We start from the raw sequence: 21525 nt of genomic DNA, 5'->3' as shown, positions 1-21525 counted from the left end.
TTCGATTTATTTTTATCTAGCAGAAGTGGCCAAGTATAGCTTTAGCATGATCCCGTTTGGCTCTATGATGTTGCAGAGCTATGAATTCACTGTGAGAAGAACAACTCTTTCTGTGCCTTGAAGAACATAAAAGCCTTGGTGTCTAGCTGGAAAGCAAATACCTCTTGCTCAAGCAGCTTATGTTTTCCTACTTGAGAAAAATTAAAATCTCATCTTATTTCTTTGCATGCACTTGTCATCCCCCCAGAGTTTTATCCAAATAAATCTCTGGTTCTTTTCAAAGAACATCTTCCGTATGAGTTGCATTAGCTTTAAAGACTCACCAAGAACAGAACGGTCCAGGCTGACACTCTTGCTTTCCAACAGAGAAGCAACTGCATGAATCTTATCCTGCAATTCTGCAGCTCAGTTAATTAAGTATTTGATGTCCTAAGATGCTGCTGCCTCCCAAAGCCAAGGAGAGGGAGCCGTCAGGCCCCGTTCCCATCTTTGGCCACCAGACCCAGTGACGTTCAGAGACTTTCCACCCATCACACCATGTTACACAACTCTTCCCCTCTCCCCAGCCCACAGAGTCGATGAAATTAAATAGCATGAAAAATTAACCCCATCGTTGTTGGAATGCAGCTGGGTAATATGTGGCCTCATTTGCTGCTACAGGAGAATACGCGTTTGCTGCTTTGGTAGTGGGGATCTGTGGATGGGGCAGAGGGGAGCCAGGTAGCACAAACCCTGGGGAGCACTTCTGCAGCCCCACATCCCTGCCTGCTCTCTGGGTATCCTCGGGCACCTCAGCCCCTATGCACAGGATGGTTTCTGATTTCTCTTTCCTTGTCTTGTTACCTGCTGTCCATCCCATGCCACCCACGCCTTCTGCTTTTCTTTCCTTCCTTTTTCTTTCTTGCTGCACCCTTTCTGCTGCTTTCCTACCGTCCCATCCCTGGTTTTGTCAGGTTCATCACCTGCAGCCTCATTTCTCCTTGCTTTTCACCTCTCCTGGCCATCCTCTTCTCTACTTTTGCCCCACAAAACATGTCACCATGTCTCCTGAAAAACAAAAAAGAATAAAAAAAAGATATATGTAACAAGGCATACACAAATATACCCACAGCGGCTCGGGTTCCTGTTTTGATGCGTATGCCTCATCACCTGCTGCTTTCTCCTTTGTCCCTTGATTCCTCCATCATGTTACTTTTGCTTCATGGTGAATCACTGGGCTGAAGACTAACTTTTAATTCCTTTGTCAGGTCCCCAGGTATTGCCCCAATCTTCTTTTGGGGCACATAGTTTTCCATTACTTCTCTTTTAAGAATCACCAAAAAAACAGCGAGAGAGATGTTAATATGGAGAAAAGTTTTACTTAGCTACAAAATGCTTTCCTTTTATAACTTTCAGCATGATTGGCAGATAGGTTTATTTAATCAAATTGCCTTTTCTGTCAGTGTATTATTTAATGAGGGAGTTCTTTTTTTGATTGCATAGGAAATGTGGAAGCATCTGAGAATTTCTGATGTGCTATTTACTCATCCATTATGTTGGGAATCAGTTTAATTTCAATGTCAGCAGTGGAATTAATAATCATAACAGTTATCTGTCACAGAATGATCTATTTGGGGATTTTCTCAGCAAACCAGGATATATCCCCCACCCTTTCATGAGAGAAGGAAGTTTTAAAAAATAAGTCAAATTTGAATGTGTTTTTGCTTTGATTATCCCTTCCAGGCTGATGGTAAAGGCACATGTTTTCATGCTTTAATTCAGCTTTGAGTCACTGATATGAAATCCTTTACTAGCGTAAATTATCCCTACTTTTTTTCCCACCTATTTCACTCTGAGTTTCTCAAACACTTCCATCAAGGATGGCTCCCCCATTAAAGTGCACTCTCCCTTCCTGAAAAAAAAAAAAAAAAAAAAAGACAGTCCTAGCTTTCCAGAGATAATGCAAAATCCTCTTTTGGCAGTCATGTTAATTTGGGCTGGCTTCGTTATATTTTTCATGTCGCACTTCACTGTCCCACAAACAGGCTTCCCGTGTGAGAGCAGGAGAGTGCCTGAGCGGACAGATGGACGTACAGACATGAGGGAGGTGGATGGGGCCCAAATCTGGTTCTGGTCCCGTTAGGTTTCCTTCGGTTCTCTAGTTATGTGCAGCCCCACATAAGTAAATAACATAAATGAATAAAACCTTTCAGCTGCTACATTTGATAAGTACCAAGACTTTTTATATGACTCCAAAGTAAGGGCAGTAACTGTTAAATGAATTGCTTTTTAAATAAAACACATAAGAGAAATTTTTAAATCCTTCATTGTTCCTTAAAATGTTTTAGTGCCTCATTAATTCTTGATTAGCCTGGTTGTTAAGAGGCCATTATTATGTGGTAATAAGGTGTAGGAAATTACCTCTAGGGCTATAGTCTTGTCACACAGATCTGCTACAGTTAGCACCTCATCAGGTGCTGAGACCAAGTGCCAGTGGCGTAAATTAGGGGTTCGCTGCCTGGTGGTGGTCCTGTGTGATGGGGTGTTTGCTGAGATGATGTGAGTCCTCTGGTGCAGAAAAGTGGAGAAGACCTGACAAAATATAACCCTCTCAGCAGCCTCCTGTCCTTCAAGGGCTCCCCCGTCTTGCCTTTGGCAGAGCATGGAAACTGCTATAAAACAGTGGAATAAATTTACTTTGCAATTACACTCATTTAAGTAATTTCAAATATGCCTGAAGCTCGCGCAGATGAAAGTCCACTCTTTGCTGTATGATTTGTTAGGCAGAAAGTGTCATAGGAGATTTGGTGCTGGTCCAGCAGAATATCCCCAAACTAACGACCTCCTCTGGTCATTAGTATTTCTTTTGAACGCACAACCCCCCTCAAAGCCTGCTACAAACATTGGTAAAGCTAATCATTATTACCCTTTTACAAATAGGAAAATGAGCCTTAGGGGCTATTTTTATTGTGATTTGATGCAACATTAATCAGCATTCAGAAGAAGAGACATATTTGAATGTGCCAGGCTGCATATATTTATTTTTCAGTGTGTATAATGCTTTTTTTTCCCCCTAAATCTCTTTGAGGTTGATGCTCTAATGCTCACAGCATGCAGCTCCCATTCATTACCTATACAGGGAGCTAATGCGGTACAGCAGCATCACCGTCTTTGAAGAGCACCGAAGATGCTAATAATTAAAAACACAAAGTGCGCTCTTGCTCGTACTTTCCTCCTTATTCTTTCCCGGGTTTCGATCTTCGCACAGCAGATGAGGCACAGTCCTCAGAGGACGGAGAGCAGCTTGGTGCCAGCGTGGCTGCTGTCACTCTGCCAGCGTGCAGGGGTGACACCCCGCCGGGTGTGCTAACGCCTGCTCGCCCACCAATTCGTGCTGTTGGGTTTCGGAGGGCGTTCACAGCTGAGGAGCAGTGTCGGAGCAAAGCTGTGGGAGAACCCTGCTCCTGAGAGGCTCCTGTTGTGCCTGAACCCCCAAAACGGGGCTGTGGCCTGGGTTTCCATCCTAAATATCCGTGTTTGTTGTTAAATAGCTAGGCACTCGTTTCAGTGTGCTTTCACCCACGTCTTCAATGTTTTCAAGCCCCCCGATGCCGTTGCCACTTGCTCTTCAAGCCTTGCCCCAGCCCCATGCACCACCCCGGCACTCCTCAGGGATGGACCCCCAGTTTCAAGCGGCTGGAGAAGGGCACTTGCCGCTCATCCCAGTTTAACCCTTAGTCAGCCTCAGAGACGGGGCTGCAGGGAAAAGTCTCCATACGTGGTATTTCAGTTGGTTCAGAAGCCGAAGTAGCCCCAAGACCCATGCAGGGTGGCTGCTGCAAGCCATGGGCACCGCTCACCCTCAAACCACCGGACCCCAGAGCAGCCCAGAGGGCACGGGTACCCTTCCAAGCCAATTTTCACCCAATTTTCACGCTTGGCTTTGGCTGATTTGGGGTATGCTTGCCCGCCTGCCTGGTCTCAGAGCATACCAGTGCTGAGCTGGGGAGCAGAGCCGGTCCCTGCTCCGAGTGCTGTGCCGGCAGCGGACCCCCTCCCCAAGCAGGAGTGCAGAAGGCATCTATCTGCTGCTGCTTCATACATCTGCTGAAATGTATTTTTTAATATCTCGTGACAATAAATAGGAGCGGATTCTCATGACTTTTACAAGGATGGGGGAAAAACTCCACTCAAAATCAAGTCTTTAAAGGGCACCTCAGAGTGCCATTTCAAATCTCACGAGAACAAATGGAAGGAGCAATTACAGCCCAAACCAAAGGCTGTTAGGAGTTAATAACTACAGGAGCGTAGCGGTAAAGAACGTCAAGAGTTAGCAGTCCCAGCATGACAAAAGTTTATTTAATCCTACTCTAAACAAGCAATATAACAAATCCTTGTTAGGAATGAATGATCTCTCACATGTAGCTTAAAATAATCAAATTTTGATTTAAAATACCAAAATAGGTCAAATGTTACGGGTTCTTCTGGAAGAAATTCAAAGCGTCCGGTCCAATTTTATTTTTTATTTGTAACATTTTACAGATGAATAAATGCATTCTTTACTTAAAACCCGCTTGCCCCATTTCAGGTGGGAATGCGTTATTTGCCAGAGAATTACAGACTCCTAATGTTGACATATTCTGCTCCAGTAGCTCTGCTGTGCTCTGATACAGGAGATACTGTTTCAGCACCTCTTCACCTTCTCACCTTGTCTTCAGCCTTCTTTCACTTAAAATTTCCTCCTAGTGCAGGATCCAAAGGTGAAGTAGAGGCTGAAGAGCATAAGATGTTGGGTCATGGGTATGTCTGAGGCAATGCCGATGTGTTCCCAGACAGGACCTGGAGTTTCCCTCCCTGATTCTGGATCTGATTGAACAGTGTGACTTTGAAAAATAGCAGTGAATATTTTTGCCTCGGTTTTCTCTTCCCAATTGAATGAGCATAATCACAGGTTTGTTCACTTTTGACCTCATAGGGTGTTGGGAAATGTACCTGCGCAGAGATCTTTCACTAGAAAACAGTGTGATAGAATACAGCCTGATAATGAATTGTTACCTGTCTTGATAGGATGGGTCCTATTTCATACTAGTTAATGATCCTGGTAATAACAAGAGGAAGTCCTTGTGCTTTGGTGTTCAAGCTAGAAGGAAGAGTTGGAGAAAGTATCGATAAGAAGATTCTAGCAGACCTTTAATTCATTCCCGATTCTTCCCTGGCACTGCTTTAAATTGCACATAAACTTCAAGCACGAGACATTTATAAAAACATGTAGTGAGGGCTGTTTGCTGCATCTTTGGAACAGTAAAAACTTTTCTGCTGTTAGTGTGAGGATAGTAGTACACTGAAGAATACAGAATGATTTCTTTAGACTAATAAAGACTCTGCTGAAGATATTCTAAAGGTTTATAGGACTTCTGGAAAGTTTTTTACATATTTCAAAGGTCTTTATTGTCAGTCTCCTACATTTTGCCTATTTTATTCAGCATTTTCGTCAGCCACCTTTGCTGTCTTCAGTGCACTAAAAATGTTTAAGTGCCTGATAAACCATGTACATCTGAAGTATTTTCTCTTATCAGTAAAAAATCATTTGCCTTGAAGGTAATATAGCGGGCTAAATTAATTGCTGATGAAACCGATTTTACTAGAGTGACACTGATGATGAAACTAACCCAATACATTTAGCTTAGGAGATCCACTTTTGACCATTAACATTGTTACTACTAAATTGAATTCTTTAGAAGTCCAGTGTCATCCCTCACGTATATGACTTTTAAAAATATATATTGCATAATATAGACACAATATTTGCTTACAAATTATTTGCAGTTGCACTAAATTAACACGTTTTTATCTGTAGGTTTTATTCTTACTTAAATATCAAACAGATAATTACCCACAGCTCTGTCAATATTAAGTCCTGCATATTTTATTTCCATACCCAAAAGTACTTCTGAAATAATGAATGTTTTGATTGGACTCAATCTGACATCAGATAATAGCAAGTTAAATGATACTTAATGCCATTTTTTCAAAGATGGAGGCCATAGGTAGATCCTGTAGGACACTATGTAGAATTCAGCTCCTGGGAACTCAGGATCAGATAATCACAAGTTTCAAACATACAAACCAACCAACCAGTTGTATAATGGAGCAGATTTGAGCAAGTGGTCTTAATTCCAATGTGACTTTGTAGGAAAAAAAAAAAAAAAATCCTTGAATTTCAGTCATGTAACAATCTGAGAATCCATTTCCTCCATGCTTGGTTCATACTAACACTTGCTTACAACACTGCTATGGTATAGAAGTTTGCTCCTATGGATGGCAGTCTGACAGCTGATGACAGAAAAAAATATTTCAGAGAAAGCTTCAATTACAGCCAATGACTGGGAAAAAAATAAAAGAACCCAGTATGTTTTGAGGATGCACATGAAACTCAAACCAAGGCTAGTTTCAGTACTTTGCAAACTGAATTAAATTGACTTCTGAACCAGCGTGGGTAATTGATATTTTGTTTGATACAATAAAAAATCATATGGGTCTACTGAAAAAAAAAGAAAAAAAGTTATGTTCATTTTCTCAGCAAAATGAAAAAAAAAACATTCAGGGCTAATCATTTGATTTAGATTACCTCACTCCAGAAGGTGCTTGGGCAGCCTTGTTACAGCACTAGATACAAGCATAGTTCGAAATAATGAAGAAAATGAAAGCATAGCATTTCAGAAATGTTGACATTAATCATTTTACATAGAAATTAAACTTTTTTAGTTATTTAGGGAAAAGCATTTCTCAAATCTAGCAATTGCCAAGCATTTTGGCTAGTCCTCACACTGTTCTTGATGGCTGAACTATTTGTCAGAAAATTCCCCTCGGCTCTAAATCCCTCATACAAGACTAGTTAGAGCCTTGTCCATGCTCAAGACTTTGTGAAAAATGATTGTCGACATTTTTCTCAAGATGACTCAACATTTCCAAAGATTTAGGATGGCAGAAAGCATTATCAGACATCATTTAGACTTCCAGATGATTATTTTTTACAAGATGGTTGTGGTAGTTAGCAGCTGGGTGGTAGAATTTGGCAATCAGAATACAATTGTGTCTAATTCATTTTTATACACTACTCCTATTAGTTAAAAAAGGATATTTCTTTGGAAGTGCCATTAAGGCCCTGACATATGATTTTTGAATATGACTTTCTCTCAGAAACTGCCAGCATGGTACTGCCAGCATGCCAAGCTGGTGTCCGGAAGAAAATTTAAGAGCAGTGATAAAATGAAAGGGGAAAATAGAAGCCCTTCTTGCAAACAGGGGTTTGCAATAGATATTCTGACACAATATGAATGATGAGGGATGGAAAATTCATAATGGTGTGTAGAAGTGCAACACACACTCTGTGCGTAGAAGACTGACCTATAACTCATAAGATAGCGTGTGTCGAGTGAGTTATGAGAGTTGTTCCCTGGTGTGTATTTAAAAAGAGACATTAGAAAGGAGATATAGTGTGGTTTACTGTTTGAAAGCTAACTTCATAATTTTGTCCAAAAAGTGTTAGGAAAAAATAGATGCTTTTTTTTTTTTTTTTAGATATATATATATATATTGCAGTCCAGGTGGTGTATTTCTGCACAGCATGTGCAGGATCTGAGTGCTGGGAGTAAAGCCCTTCCCCTCCCTGAAGGATCAGCTGATTATTTCTGCTGTTGTAATGTCCAAAGGAGATTATTTCTAAGGAAAAGGAATTTCCCATTTTGACTCCTAGAAGGGGTTATCTCAAAGTGAAACAAGCAGGCCAGAAGTGCTTGGTGCCATCGCACCCCAGGGCAGCTGAGGGTCTGTGCCAGGAAGCCCACAGACAACCCAAGCACACACCTCAACCGGCGCTGCAAAATGCAATTTGAATTAATGGGATCCCATGTAGGCAACCATCCCTTCAGTGCAGCTCCATGTGAGGCAAAGGAATTATCTGCCCACTGCAGATCGCGCACGTTTTTCTCCCCCCAGCAGCGAAGTCTGCGGCCACGTGCTCTCCCCAGGTGCCGGCGCCTGCCTCCAGCTCCCCTGTCCCTGCAGCCCCTTCCCTCCCTCAGCCCATCTGCAGGAACACCTGACAACTCCTCCTGCATTTTGGTGGGACGGCTATCAATTCGGAGATGTCTCCCCCATAGGGATTCTCTTCTCCCCTTCCAACATCTTGTGATGACAACAAAAGCAGAGAGGAGAAAAGAGAATACTATCACTAATGCACCATCTCCTAATAAGTTCGTTGGCGTGCAGAGCTTAGTAAAAATGTTGGAAACACCCTGGCCATGGAGGTAGTCCCTTCAGGAGCAGTGCTACCCCTTTCTCTGAGCCGAGGACACAGGGTGCAGGTCTGCATAATGAGCAGCCATCCATTCGCCCCATGGGGCAGAATGCTGCCTGGCATCTTGACCGAGAGCTTTAGTTTCATTTTGTAGTCTGCCTCGTAAGGAAAAAAATGTGGTTTTTCCCTATGCCTGGCTTGGCTGCAAATGAAAGGCACTGAGAAACCTGCTCATGGGAGAGGTTTAAGCCCATTCCTGCAGAAACTTGAGGGCTGGAAATTTTGACAAAAATCACAGCAGCCCTTACATATTTAATGCACAGAACTGTCTGCAGCTGACTCCTCAGCATCAAGTGATCGCACATCAACCTGGCCATACATGAGCTTTCAGGTCTTTCTGCCCCATGGTTCCTCTTTTTTTTTCCCTCTTGCCACACACCGAATTAATTATTTGACAATATATTCTGACATTGTATTATTTCAACAATAGCAGAATGTAATGGTATATAATTAGCAGCCAGATTATAATAGTGGTATGAAGATGATTCTGGCAATGAGGTGTTTTTTAATTAAAATTTCATTACTGCAAAAGTGTCGTGCTATCACCCTTTCCAGTGTGTGAGCAACGGTGTCCGTGAGTGAAAAGGATGGCCCCCGGGGATAGATAGCATGGTCTGCCGCCCTTTGTGCCCCGGTGGGGGATTCTCCTGAGGCACTGCTCTTCCATACCATGAGAACCTATGAGGGCACAATTTATTTTAAAGTCTCTATAAAGTGTCGATTTTACAGTGAAACTCCTTCCACTTCTGCCAGGAGCAGGGGGTTAGTTTTGTTTAAGGAGGTGTCTGTGAAGTATCTGGGGTTGTGAGGGGTCTGTTGTACCACAGACCTGTCAATTTTCTGTATTTTATCCTCGCAGTCCATATCTCTAAATGAAACAGTATGCTCCCTTTCACAGTAGCCAACTGGGTTCTTGTCTGTTTATTTGCCTGTTTTAATCTTTTTTTCTCCATCTAGTCAAATAAACCTGTAAATTCAGAGTGTACGCTATGGAACTTCATCCAAAACTACACTGTCTCCTTCCTGACAGGGCTGACAGAGAGTATAATCACTTGTATTGTCCAGAGTACTGTTTACATAAAGGAGCAATAAATACCTGTTGAAATTTTTACTGGAGGCCTCCCAGATGGATGGTTCATTTATTATTACAGACAGGGTTTCATTTACTTAGTTATTAAAAGAAGCAGGCTGCTACAGCCCATTTATAACTATATTAAAACTAAATGAAGCTATAAGTATTGCAGACGGGACTGAGTAAAATACATATAGTGGCTTTCCAGGAAATGGCTAGGAAAAGTATTTAAAAGGAAATGCTGGAAACTTTGGGGGTCCTGGTGTGTCTTTCACAGCCATGCTTCTACTGGCTGAAGCTCGGTAGGTTATGGAGGAGGTATAGTTCCCATATGTTCCCGTCCTGCAGCTCAGTGCCACATATATATTCTGCAATAGCCTCTCTGTACCTGCCTGTCAGCCCTGTGACATTGGGAGGGACCGAACTAGCCCGATCCTCCCCTCCTCTAGCATTTATTGAGATTAAAAGCTCCAGCTGGGGATATTGAGTAATCTTTTTCTTTATCCCAGAGCCAGAATATCACTGAATATCAACTCCAGTTACAGGAAGGGATGGAGCTGCTCTGTCAGCACCGATCTGTGAAGCAAAGGCAGACTCGTCCGGTGGATACCAGAGGTCTTAGTTTCAAAGGCACCACCAGAGGTCCAGCACAGCTGGCCGTGAAATTAAAATAAAGGTTGTGGATGGTCTTTGTGGCACTTTTCCAGCACTGAGGACATTTCATCAGATATGCTCACCCCTGCTTTGAATAAGGATAAATCGGTCACTGGATGGGAAGCACATAGTTGCCTGCAAACTAGATTATGGCCAAGCTAGACAAATAAAGGACAGTCCCAACCAGGAAACACTGGTGTCCCAAAGTGGAAGAAATTGTTGACCAGAAATTGATAGGGTAGAAAGACCTAGGAACAAGGAAGTTTGGAAGTTTTTAAGCAGAGCTTTTTAGGTTGATGAAAGGCTGCATTTCCGCTATCAAGGAAAAACCCAACTTTGCTGAAAGCTAGCTCAGCTTCAGTGGTGAAGTAAAAGTAGCAATTAGAAATGAAAAAGCGGTCTGTACAATAGAGATTAAATATAAAATACATGTAGCATGAAAGGGGAAGATAACAATCAATCTAAAAGAGAAATTACAGAATACTGAAGATGGATAAAAGGAGTGGAGGATACCAGAGGAAAGTTCAAGGACAATGAGAATAAGGGTTTTCTTAAGGTATATGAAAAAAAAAAACCAATAAACAAATTATAGCAATAGCCCCTTATTAGCTGGAAATATTAAAGCTGTTAATAATATTAGAGTCAATAAATATTTTTTTTATATGAGAAAAAGCAGGGTGCCTAGTAGACAGGCAGGAAGCTGAACAGTGTCTAGAGACAATAAATTATTTAAAATCAGTTGCCCTAGATACAAGTATCCTTAAGCCTCAGATCTTCCATGCTACCATATAGCCATGAAGGCCGCTAGCTAGCAAAATCTGAGGGTCATTTGTGATGTACCTTAAAATGTGGGGTAAACCCCAGGAGACAGCTAATGTGCAATGTGCCGAAAGGCCAAGGAAGAAAGTTTAAGGACAGGTTGCCTGACACGTCCTACTGCACACAAATTTTGGGGGGCACCCAAATAGGTTTCCTTTAATACCACTGAGGAACTGAAGGATAAGAACATAGTTATTTTTGTTTAATGTTTTACTTTCAAGGAAAGAAATGTAAGTTCTTATCAACCAAAGCTGAATTCATTCTGTGAGGAGCTGTCAACTAAGATGTGGTAGGAAATTATATTCACCGATGGTAAAACTTTGTGGAGGATGACAGAAAGAAACAGTGAGGATGGAGCAGGATATCAAATAGTCTCAATGATTTAATAATTCAGCCTCACTTAAACAAAGGAGGCTTGAAAGAAACCAACACGAAGTTCATACAAGACACTTCTCCTGAGAACCTCTAGCCTAAACGATCTCAATTCCCTTGCCCAACCAGCGAGATAGGGATAAACACCACCACAGCCTTGGGTATGAACGTTGCTAAATGAACGGTCAGCGTTATACAGATGACTGTAGTCATCTGCAAGGGAGCACGAGAATACAAATGTGTGGGATGATGATTCCAGCATGAGGACAGATGCTTGTAATGCTGGGGATTAGAGGCTGAAAGAGGCTATTTGTAAGGAAATAATCACCGAGTACAAAATCAGATGCTGCCCCTTCAGCGGGGAGACTTGGCAGTGGCAGTTCTTTCTCGGAGCCATCAAATTCCCCAAGATTTCTGCCACAGCGGCTGACACACAAGGTGGTAGTGCAGTTCATGAACTCTTATTTAATTTCGCATTTGAAATGAATATTTTGTAGATAGCAGCATCACCAATTGCTAGGAAATCAAAGGCAGAGAGTTAGTAAATAATGGCTAATCACACCCAGAGAGCCTGGGGGGAGCAGGGGCAGGGAGGCAAGAAATGGATTGGAAAATTGCGAGCAGCGCATTCAAAACTTTTATTCCCCAAATGTGTTTCCTCCTGTCACACAGAGCATGATTAGCCATGAAACTTGGGTAAATCCTCAGCGTGATTGGACTACTTAGGCGGGTGCTTAGGCGTGAGCTGCCAGTACGTTGCTCATCACTCTTCCCTCTCTCTGAGTATTTGTGCATTTTTAGGTGGCTTCCTTGCTCATGGAGTAGACTCACACAGGTTCATTTCTCCACTTTTCTGAAGAATTTCTGCCATTTTTAAGGAGGTACTCTGGGTCCTTCTGCCCAAACATCATTCTTGGGAAGCACTGTGGACTGTGGGGCACTTTCTTGCCACCCTGCCAAGGAGGTAGAAAATTCAGGGTATGATTCAATTGCATTTGTCTTCCTTTTCTTTAAAGGGGGAAAACATCACTGGGGTGAACACAGTCACTCACTGGGGCAGCTGCTGCAGAGGAAACCTTATTTCAACTTCTGCTCATAGGAGAGAGTGATGGCTGTATCACTTGGAGAGGACGGCCTTGCATTTCTAATCAGACCGTCAGTGTAATGGAAATTTAGCAGAGCATTTAGCTAGTTTAAATGGTTTTGGAGAGCAGCATAGACCAGCCTCGATGGATTTAAGCCAAGGACAGAAAACTTTTCCTTCAGAGCATCTATTTTTTATTGGAATTGCTAATTCTATTTCTATAGACTGAGTCCGTTTTTCAGGCATTTAAATTCTACAGTCTGGAATTAAATCTCACATTGATATATATGCTTCATTCCAGCATTAAGTACATTAATATTTCACCAGCCTGATTTTACTGGCCTTCTCCCTCTGTTTTTAATTAGATTTGACGGTATTCTATATAATCATGTTTTCCTACATGTTTCTGTGTAGCAGAACTTGCACAAACTGTTTGTTGAGGGGTTTTTACAACTTAAACATCGTATATTCAGAGTGAATTTTAGATGCTGCAAGTAGTGCTTGCAGAGGTCTTACAAGCCTGCTGAAAGCTCTATTACAGCATTTATAAAATATCCTCTTGATCTAGTTGTTTACCGCAATCCATAAGCTTTTGACTTTATTTCATATAAAACACGAATAAATACTACACTTTTCAGATAATATAAATGCATGAGCTTTTTTAAAGTGAAACATTTGCATCAGTTATAGCACTAAAGTGAAAAATAATTTCAGCAATCAGAATCTAATTAATTAAAAATTACTACTGTATAAAAACAGCTTCTCCTATATTTAGGATTAGTAAACAAAGCTATTTGAAATACCTGTTTTGGCTGTAGGTAAGTAGCAGATATAACTGGCCATCTGTTATGTGCAAGTAACCAAGGTAATTAGCAACAACATTAGTTTCCTTTTTTTTTTCCTTGTTTTTTAAGGAAGGAAACATGTTCATCTGTTTCTTATGAATTCTCCGTACTTCTTACCAGGCATATTTTTCCTTGCATTTCTCTCTCAGAAAGGAACTAAAGACAGCCAGAAACTGAAGGTACATTTGTCTTATTGGAGGTTAAGTCATATTACATATGTGAGCACTTGTGGCTGAAATAATCCCGGGAACATAAGGGCACAGTCTGGATAGGAATGGCAGATTCCCACCTGGAGTTCTCTCTCATTTTGCTGAGAACAAGAGTTAAAGGTCTTGCACAGTGTTGTGCCTCCAGGAAGGTTTTGTTTTGTTTTTCTACAATGTGAAGCAATACTTTTCTTCTCCTATATCAGTGCATCAATTGTGACTTTAAACATCTGGAGCCAGTCTGAAAGCCTTCTAGCATACTGCTACTCACAATAATATCTGTTTTCTTTCTGGGTTTCTGGTAATATTGAAACTAATGTCCAGTTCTTGAAAGGTCACTATGCATTTATGGGAAAGAAAATAAAAAGTCAATATTTTGCATTAAAAAAATAAGATAATTTTCCAAAAACAGTCTCATTCAGATGAAACATTGTGGTGGCATAAAGTCAAATGAGCACTTAGTTATCTGATTTTCATATTTCATCACAAGTCTTTGCTTTGTGGGGTTCCTCTTCAGCTAAAAGCAAAGTATTTTTCCACTACTGAAGTTCCTTTCCTACATAATGAGCAGAAATCACAAAAGTCTGTAATAAACACAGTATTCTGACTGAGATGCTGCCTAGCATTAAAATGAAACAATATATTTGATCAGATTAACACATTCATGAGATCTTTCACAAATTGCTAAGATGGTGACTTCTGAATTTATTTAAATGACAATTGCAACATACATATATATTTGTGCCCCAGGCTTGCAAACCATTGGCATGTTCTCTCCTAAAGCATTAGTGTTAATGATTTAATTGCTATCAATATTTTTTCTTTCCCATCTCGATTGGTTTTTTGGTTCTAGTTATCAAAATTATCATGAAGACCCTATCTCATAGTAGCTTAGATCACCAGAGGGACACAAGGAGGGTTTTACCCCTCATTTTCATAACCTCTCTTGAAAATCTTCAGGGCCTCTTATCTTGTCCTTTGATTTATGTGCCAAAGGGGAATCTCTGTAATCATAAACCAAAACCACAGAGGCATTTTTTGAGAGTTTTACACCTGAGTAAGTAACTTGCAGGGGGGAAGGAAAGACTTCATTAGGCCAAGGAATGTGAAATGTATCAGAGATTAAAGTAAAATGCAAGGTGCTTCTTTCCCATGCAGCAGCAGATGTGAAGGATAATTCCCAGGTGGGGCCGTGTCTTCACCCTGGAAGAAAATAGATACCCTCCTAAGTAGGGCTACACTGGAAGGGTCTCAGACTGGCTCCAGGCATTAAAAGTTGCAACTGATTCCCAACTGGCTGTTGAAGACACCTCCCCCAGACACTGCACTGTTGAGGTCTCCTTCCCCAGCAGCTCCTTCTCCTCCAGGTCTTTCAAAGCCAAAAATCTTTGACCTGGGCCCTGGGTCTACCCTCACGCTTGAAACTTGATGTTACTTTGATGTTACTTCCTGGAGGGGAAACTGGATGTCTTCCTGCTATGTCCTGGATTCTGGCTGGGGCTGAAGATAATCCTTGCTTGGGACTTGGCTTTCCAGCAACAACAAATCAAGAAAAAAGACACACAGACAAAACAGTGAAGCTGCAAGTCATGACTTGACCATTCCCTTTGAGCAAGGTGGTTCCAGGCAGCCTGCCATGGCCTCTTATCCCAAACCCCAGGTACTTTTGACCAGGAGCATCTCCTGGCCCTTGGACATGGTGGGATGAGCAGGAGTCCCACAGGGTCCCTCTGCAGTGCCCCACATGGTCACCCTGCCCCAGTAACCTGCTGAACCAACGCAGTGAGCAGTCCCCAGATAAAACAGGTGTCCCGGTTTCAGCTGGGATAGAGTTAACTGTCTTCCTAGTAGCTGGTACAGTGCTATCTTTTGAGTTCAGTATGTGAAGAATGTTGATAACACTGGTGTTTTCAGTTGTTGCTCAGTAGTGTTTAGACTAGAGTCAAGGATTTTTCAGCTTCTCATGCCCAGCCAGGGCACCTGACCCAAACTGGCCAACAGTGTATTCCATACCAGGTGACGTCCCATCTAGTTTAGGAACTGGGAAGTGGGGGTGGGGATTCGCCACTGGGGGACTGGCTGGGGGTCGGTCGGTGGGTGGTGAGCAATCGCCCTGCGCATCATTTGTACTTTTCAATCCTTTTATTACTACTGTTGTCATTTTATTAGTGTTATCATTATCATTATTAGTTTCTTCTTTTCTGTTCTATTAAACCATTCTTATCTCAACCCAGGAGTTTTACTTCTTTTCCTGATTTTCTCCCCCATCCCACTGGATGCGGGGGGAGTGAGTGAGCGGCTGCGTGGTGCTTGGTTGCTGGCTGGGGTTAAACCACAACAACAGGTCAGGCTTTCTGATAAGCTGTGTAGGAGATTTGGACACGCAGTCACATTGAAATTGGCAGATGTTGGATATCGATGCCCTCTAGGACACTTACTGTTTATTTTCCATTGCATGTTAGTAAGCCCTCAACCCACTCCTTTCCCACCCTAACTGGCCCAGCACCCCAGGCTGCAACCCCTTAATTGGTTACGGGAGAAAAAAACCCGCTGGCTTGCTGAGGCATTTCTCAATATCCCAAACTCATCCTCATTTCCTTTCATTATGTCTCTACCTGTCACGTTCTTTGCGGAGAAAGGAACAAATGCATTAATTAGAGTGCAGTGAGTGCTCCCACCCGAGCCTCCCACCCCTCACTGCCTCCGCGACCTCACAGAGATTTCACTAAAATGTGTAATTAGGTTCTGCAAAGTGACTTCCTGACCGTATGCACTCTTTTCAAGTGCAGAAGCCCTCAGTGGTGGTGTGTGTTTTTCAGAGGTGCTTCAAGTACCACTTCATTTTTCTAGCTTTTCTTTACAAAGTTATATTTATCTTTTTACCAGTGCCCGAACACATGAAAGCCAAGTCCATTTCAAAAAATCTTAAAGCCCATGTCACATACTGGCCTGGATTTTGCATATTCTGAAAAAGGTGTTATAGAAAATAGCTATAAATAAGCTGTGTCGAAAAGGCTGTGCTTGTATGTGTCCGTCCTTGTACTAGTTTGCCAGAATACGTAAAGAAATTCAACCCTGAGCAGGGGTTGATTTAAACATGATCTGAAGTGCTCTGCTAACATGGGGTCTACCAAAGCTCATTCTGTGCTGAATCTGTGCCAAAGTGCTTTTCAGATAAATTATAAATTAATGGAATGCCTCTTGTGAGCTTGAAGTATTTTTCTTCTCTTCTGTTCTCCCGCTCTTCAAGCGGGGTCTGCTGGTCCAGTTATGGACTTTTTCTTTTAACCACCATTGTTGTCATGGTGGAAACGAGTTGTTGAGGAGAAGCGTTCCTCAGAAGCATCCAGACTCAAAACTGATCTAGCTTCCTTAAGATGCTTACTGCAGCCTGGAGTCCCTATCACACAAATGCCTCCTCCTCACCCAGGGTGTGCTTCAGCCTGGGCTGTGAGAGCTGCCTGGGGTCCAAGGAGCCTCCCTCCCCAGTACTGCTGGCAGGTGAAGCTGAAGACACGGGTGACAGTGTGTCCTGCTCTGGTTGTAGCTTTGTAGATCAGGGCTGAGCACCTCACCTGACAGCGAAAGCAACCTGGGAACCAGTGAAGACTTTTAGTCATGGAGGTTATACCTGCACAGCTCCTGCCTTACAATGTAGACCTCTACATTGGCAAGCTGTCTTAACCTGATACATCCTTGTGACAATTACATGGATCAGGCAGGCCAGATCCCACTCTAGGGAAAAAAAGCAAGCAAGCATTTTATGATGACCTGTTTTTTCCTATCCCCAGCATTAGGAGATTGTTTGTACACTGACAGTAGTTCCAAAAGGGGCCACGAGCCCCGGGCAGGCAGTGCTTTTCTTGGAGAGCAGCGTTTCTGAAATGAGAAACAGACAGGGAAAATAAAGACAGGCTAAAACATACAAGCAAGGAGAGGTTGATGGGCCAGCGCTGTGGTTTCTTGTTCCTTTTGTGTAGATGGTTCCTGCTTGCACTACTGGTGCCTCACCTTAGCTCCACTTACACCTCCACACAACCTGAAGGCTTCAAAGCATAATAGTTGCTTCTAATCACAGACTCACAATACACTTTTCTTTTTTTTTTATGTTGATACAAAAAGCCAAGACACTAATAAATGCATAGAGCTACCTAGAACATTTCATTATACGCTTTTGATTTTCCAGCTTCCATTTAGGAGAAGAGCTAAATTGCTAAATCTTAAATAATGTACTTAACTACCACCTCACTAGCAGAAATTCACAGAGAGCAGGAGAGCAAGCAGTGACACCCTGGGTGCTCTGCTTTTCACACAATAAGCACATCTCTCTCTCGTTAAATCACTAACAGTGCAGATTTTGCTGTGTTTAATTACATAGTGCCCAATCCCAGATCTGAGCTTTCTATTTTCAAGCACTATTTTCTCAGGGATGCCCTAAGTAGATCTAACTAAACAAATGGGCAATTATAACATTGTTTGGATCCCTGTAAGTGGTAGGATCCCAAGGCAATGTGGATCTTGCAGTGTTTACTGGAAGCTTTGCCTCTCTGACATATTTTAGCTCCTAGGAGCTATATCCCATGTCATTCGTACCTGAGCCATTTGCCCACTTCTCAGCAGGGTTCGTTGACTTGGCCGGTGGCTGCATTGATAGGACCACTGGAGTTTTTGCTGACTCGGGAGATAGCAGAGCGAGCTTTTTCCTGCCTGTGGACATATTTATGGGTAAAACATGGGCAAGTCTTGCTGTGAGATTGTCAAGTCCCTCTAACTCAGTGGGTGTCCTATATATTTGAGGTGTCTGCATTGCAATGAGATTTTGCTGAATTTGATATGTTGGTGTTACAGAGGAAAAATCTTGGCACAAGTAGAAGGGAATGTGGGAAAAAAGCATGGCAAGAGTCTTTAAGAGATGAACTAGTAGGAGTTTCTGCTCTGACCCCTGATCCTGTTCTTAGACACCTACGTTCCCCAAAAGGTGCTGTGGGGAAATAGGGAAGCAGCTGTGACGGCAGCAACAGGCAGGGGCTGTACGTGTAGCGAGGAGCTGAAGAGAGGGTGGTTAGGCTCGGTGCTCTTTTAAGACACAGCACACCATGTAGCCCATGTAAGAGTCACACTTTTCAGGCACGCTCTTGGAAGATCTAAGCACAAGTACAAGGAGGTGGTTTGAAATTACTACATATGTCTTCTTGAGATATTTACACTCCGGGGACCACCCACATCACAGGATGTGTTTGAATTGCTCACCAAGCTTTCTTCTGGAGTCAAGATGAAATTACAGATTCTCTTTTTCCAGAACGCAAGAAAAATTAGCAACTTTCTGAATTGTTATTATTATTACAGAGGCGTTTTTTAAAAATAGGTCCCATTCTTGAAGACCTTTCAAGCACTGGGGGAAATCTTTGCACCTCTTCAACTCCTTTAACTGCTGGTTACTTAACCCTAGCTTGTAAAAAAATGCATAGAGGTAAAAACAAACTCCCCTTCTTTGTAAGCCAGTTTAAGCAGATTGAGGAAAGGGTATGGGAAGGGAGGATGAAATCCCCATTAGAAAAGATGCATTATTTTCTATGTTTATATGACAGTGAAATCCTTGTGGATACTCTTGTGCACTGAGACAATATATTTTAGTTTTAATTGTTTCAGTCAATGTCAATTTTACATCAAACATGCAATAAACTAAAAATGGCCTTTGGGAAACATCACTGAATCTGATTTTGTGCTGCAGTACTGCCAGTGTAAATATCTACTTCTGTTTTGTAAGCTCAAAGCCAAATGGAGCAAAATTTTCCTTTCAGAGAGTCTACTGACCTGTCAGCATCAAAAATATTATTTTTAGCATATAAAAATTGTTTGTCAGTGATTGCAATAACAAGAATCTTTGCAAAATCCATTATTACTCTAGTAAACATTTTCCCTTAGGCAGTAATAGTAGGAAATGAATTAAGAAGTTAGTTGATAGCAACTGGATAAGAAAAAATTACAGTGTGTCACATCTACAGAGTTATTGGGATGAAATATATTTTCTTTCTATTTAAATTATTAAATGTTTACAGTAGCTGAGAGAAAACATCAGATCTAAAGGATTTTGGTAAATTATAATTTATTCTACTGCTTGCTTTCCAGAATGCTAGAAGATGACCTCAAGTTAAGCAGCGATGAAGAAGAGAATGAGCAGGTAAGAACCAGACAACTAACATGTCACTTGTAGCATGTTTCATGTCGAGACTGAGCTCCTGTGAATATTTTGCTAATGCTTTTTCAAAACATACATAAAGGTTATCAAAATACACGGCAGTACTGTAACTGGAGTAACAGATGTTGCTGCTCGGAGCCAGCCCGTGTGTGCTAACTGCTGGATTGGTGGGGAACGGTCTGCAGTGCTCTTGATTTATTACCTTGATGTGACCCAGAAGGTTTTTGTATCAGTCTCCTTCTGATTTGATTTTGTTTTGTTTTAAAAAGCAGCCAAGGAGGGGAGAAACAGGAATTGTGGATTAAGGGTTCAGGCCAAACCTTGCAATCATGATCTGGCCCTAGGGATGAGCCACTGGGCTGCTTATTATGTCTTACCTGCCTAGAGCCTCGCTGGCATCCCCCCAGCCCTCGCCTCTCCTCTGAGCATTTTCGGTCCTGTCTCTGTGTGGCCCATGCATGCTAAGAAAGCTAAGGACAGCTGAGAGAAAGCCTTGGCTGTGCATTTTGTTCACTCCATAACACAGCAATTAGGGCGTTTGCCTGGGTTTTAACGACCCCAAACTACCTGACTAGGAGCAGATATGTCAGCCAAAGTTTTCCATGTGTCAGGACAGCTGGGTTTTGTTGGCGGGGGGAGGTGTCTCCCAGTTTTTCCTTAAAACATTGCTGTGTTTTGTCTAAATAATTAAGTACTCACTAGAATAGGGCTGGATCTTGACTTTCCCATGGCTGGCTGAGTGCCTCGTTGCCAAGCGGTGCTATGCCGTGCCCTCTCCTTCTCAGTATACTGACATGGGCGTTTTGGTTGGGGAGGAGAGGGCAAGAGCCATTTCCCTTCCTTCTTGCACTAAAATGCATGTCCTCTGCCTTCGCTGGTGCATATGAGGGCAGTACTGCCCCTGGTTGCATCTCACAGATGGATCCAGACCTGTTTATAACTTGGGTTTCAAATGCGATTATTTCAGTCAAGTGTAACTGGAGCTATCTAGACTTCTGAAATTCAGGATCTTAGACAAATAATTCTAGGTATGTAGGCATGAAGCTTTTCCAGGGTTTTCTTTAACTCTTGTTATTAGAAGTCTCTATTTTACAACATATTCCAAACAACAGGTAAATCAAAACCTCTTAAGATTTATACTAAACTATTATTTCATCTATTTTGAGCAAAGCTTCTTGGTGTTAAGAAGATTCAGCACATAGATTCAATTATCTACATATTTATACAATTTCTTTTTGTTTAATGTATTTCATCCTGAAACACTTCACATTTAATTACTCTTCCTGCTCGTCTAGATAGTTTAAAATACAGCACATACATAGACAGCATAGGGCAAAGTAAAGTGAGGGACGGAAGGGATGTCTGAAGAATAACAATAGCACACGGAGGTGCTGTGGTACTTGCAGCAAGGGGCTGGGTGGGAGGGGAAGGGGGAGCCAGTGGTCAGGAAAAATGGTTTGTCCTTCAGGTAGGAAGGGAGATGGGATCCCGCGTAATGGATGTCAGTGTGGAGCAGGCAGAGACAGAGAGCTGAAATTCTAGTTTGCTTCATAACAAGCAGAAAAGGACATGGGAAACTGTATATTGTGCATGAGATAAAAGAACATGAGTAGTTTTAGGCAGAGAAGGGATTGTGGAAAAGTACTGCCGTGCACAGATGGCACCTTTGCTTTAGCACTACCACTTACAACTGTTAACATTTTTCATGCGCCTGGATGGCTCAGTATTATGTGTGCTATGCAAGGTCTTTGTTCAGTAACCAGAGCTTTAAGGTACAGCTGATACAGCCTGGGTCTTTCACGTCGGTCCTCGAACAAGCTCTACAGAGCCAAGACAGAGTTTGCCACCCGCGCAGCAATGAGCAGAGCTGAGATCCCATTACTCATTTCTAATCGTCACGGGCCCTAGTGTGAGCAACCTTCGGCAATTACTTTGT

The 21525-nt window shown here is 42.1% G+C and overlaps 1 protein-coding gene across 1 annotated transcript in view; it reads left to right on the top strand.

The window, feature by feature from the left end:
- AFF3 (ALF transcription elongation factor 3) overlaps positions 1-21525 on the top strand; it is a 337764-nt gene that overhangs the window by 216636 nt on the left and 99603 nt on the right. The window contains exon 8 of the mRNA XM_069770080.1: positions 19520-19571. Within this exon, the coding sequence (XP_069626181.1) occupies positions 19520-19571 (52 nt within the window). The remainder of the gene's footprint in view (positions 1-19519; positions 19572-21525) is intronic.

This window comes from Haliaeetus albicilla, chromosome 25 (assembly GCF_947461875.1).
Source record: "Haliaeetus albicilla chromosome 25, bHalAlb1.1, whole genome shotgun sequence".
Taxonomy (NCBI): domain Eukaryota; kingdom Metazoa; phylum Chordata; class Aves; order Accipitriformes; family Accipitridae; genus Haliaeetus; species Haliaeetus albicilla.
The sequence above is the reverse complement of the archived record's forward strand: the minus strand, read 5'-3'. Positions and strand labels throughout refer to the sequence as shown.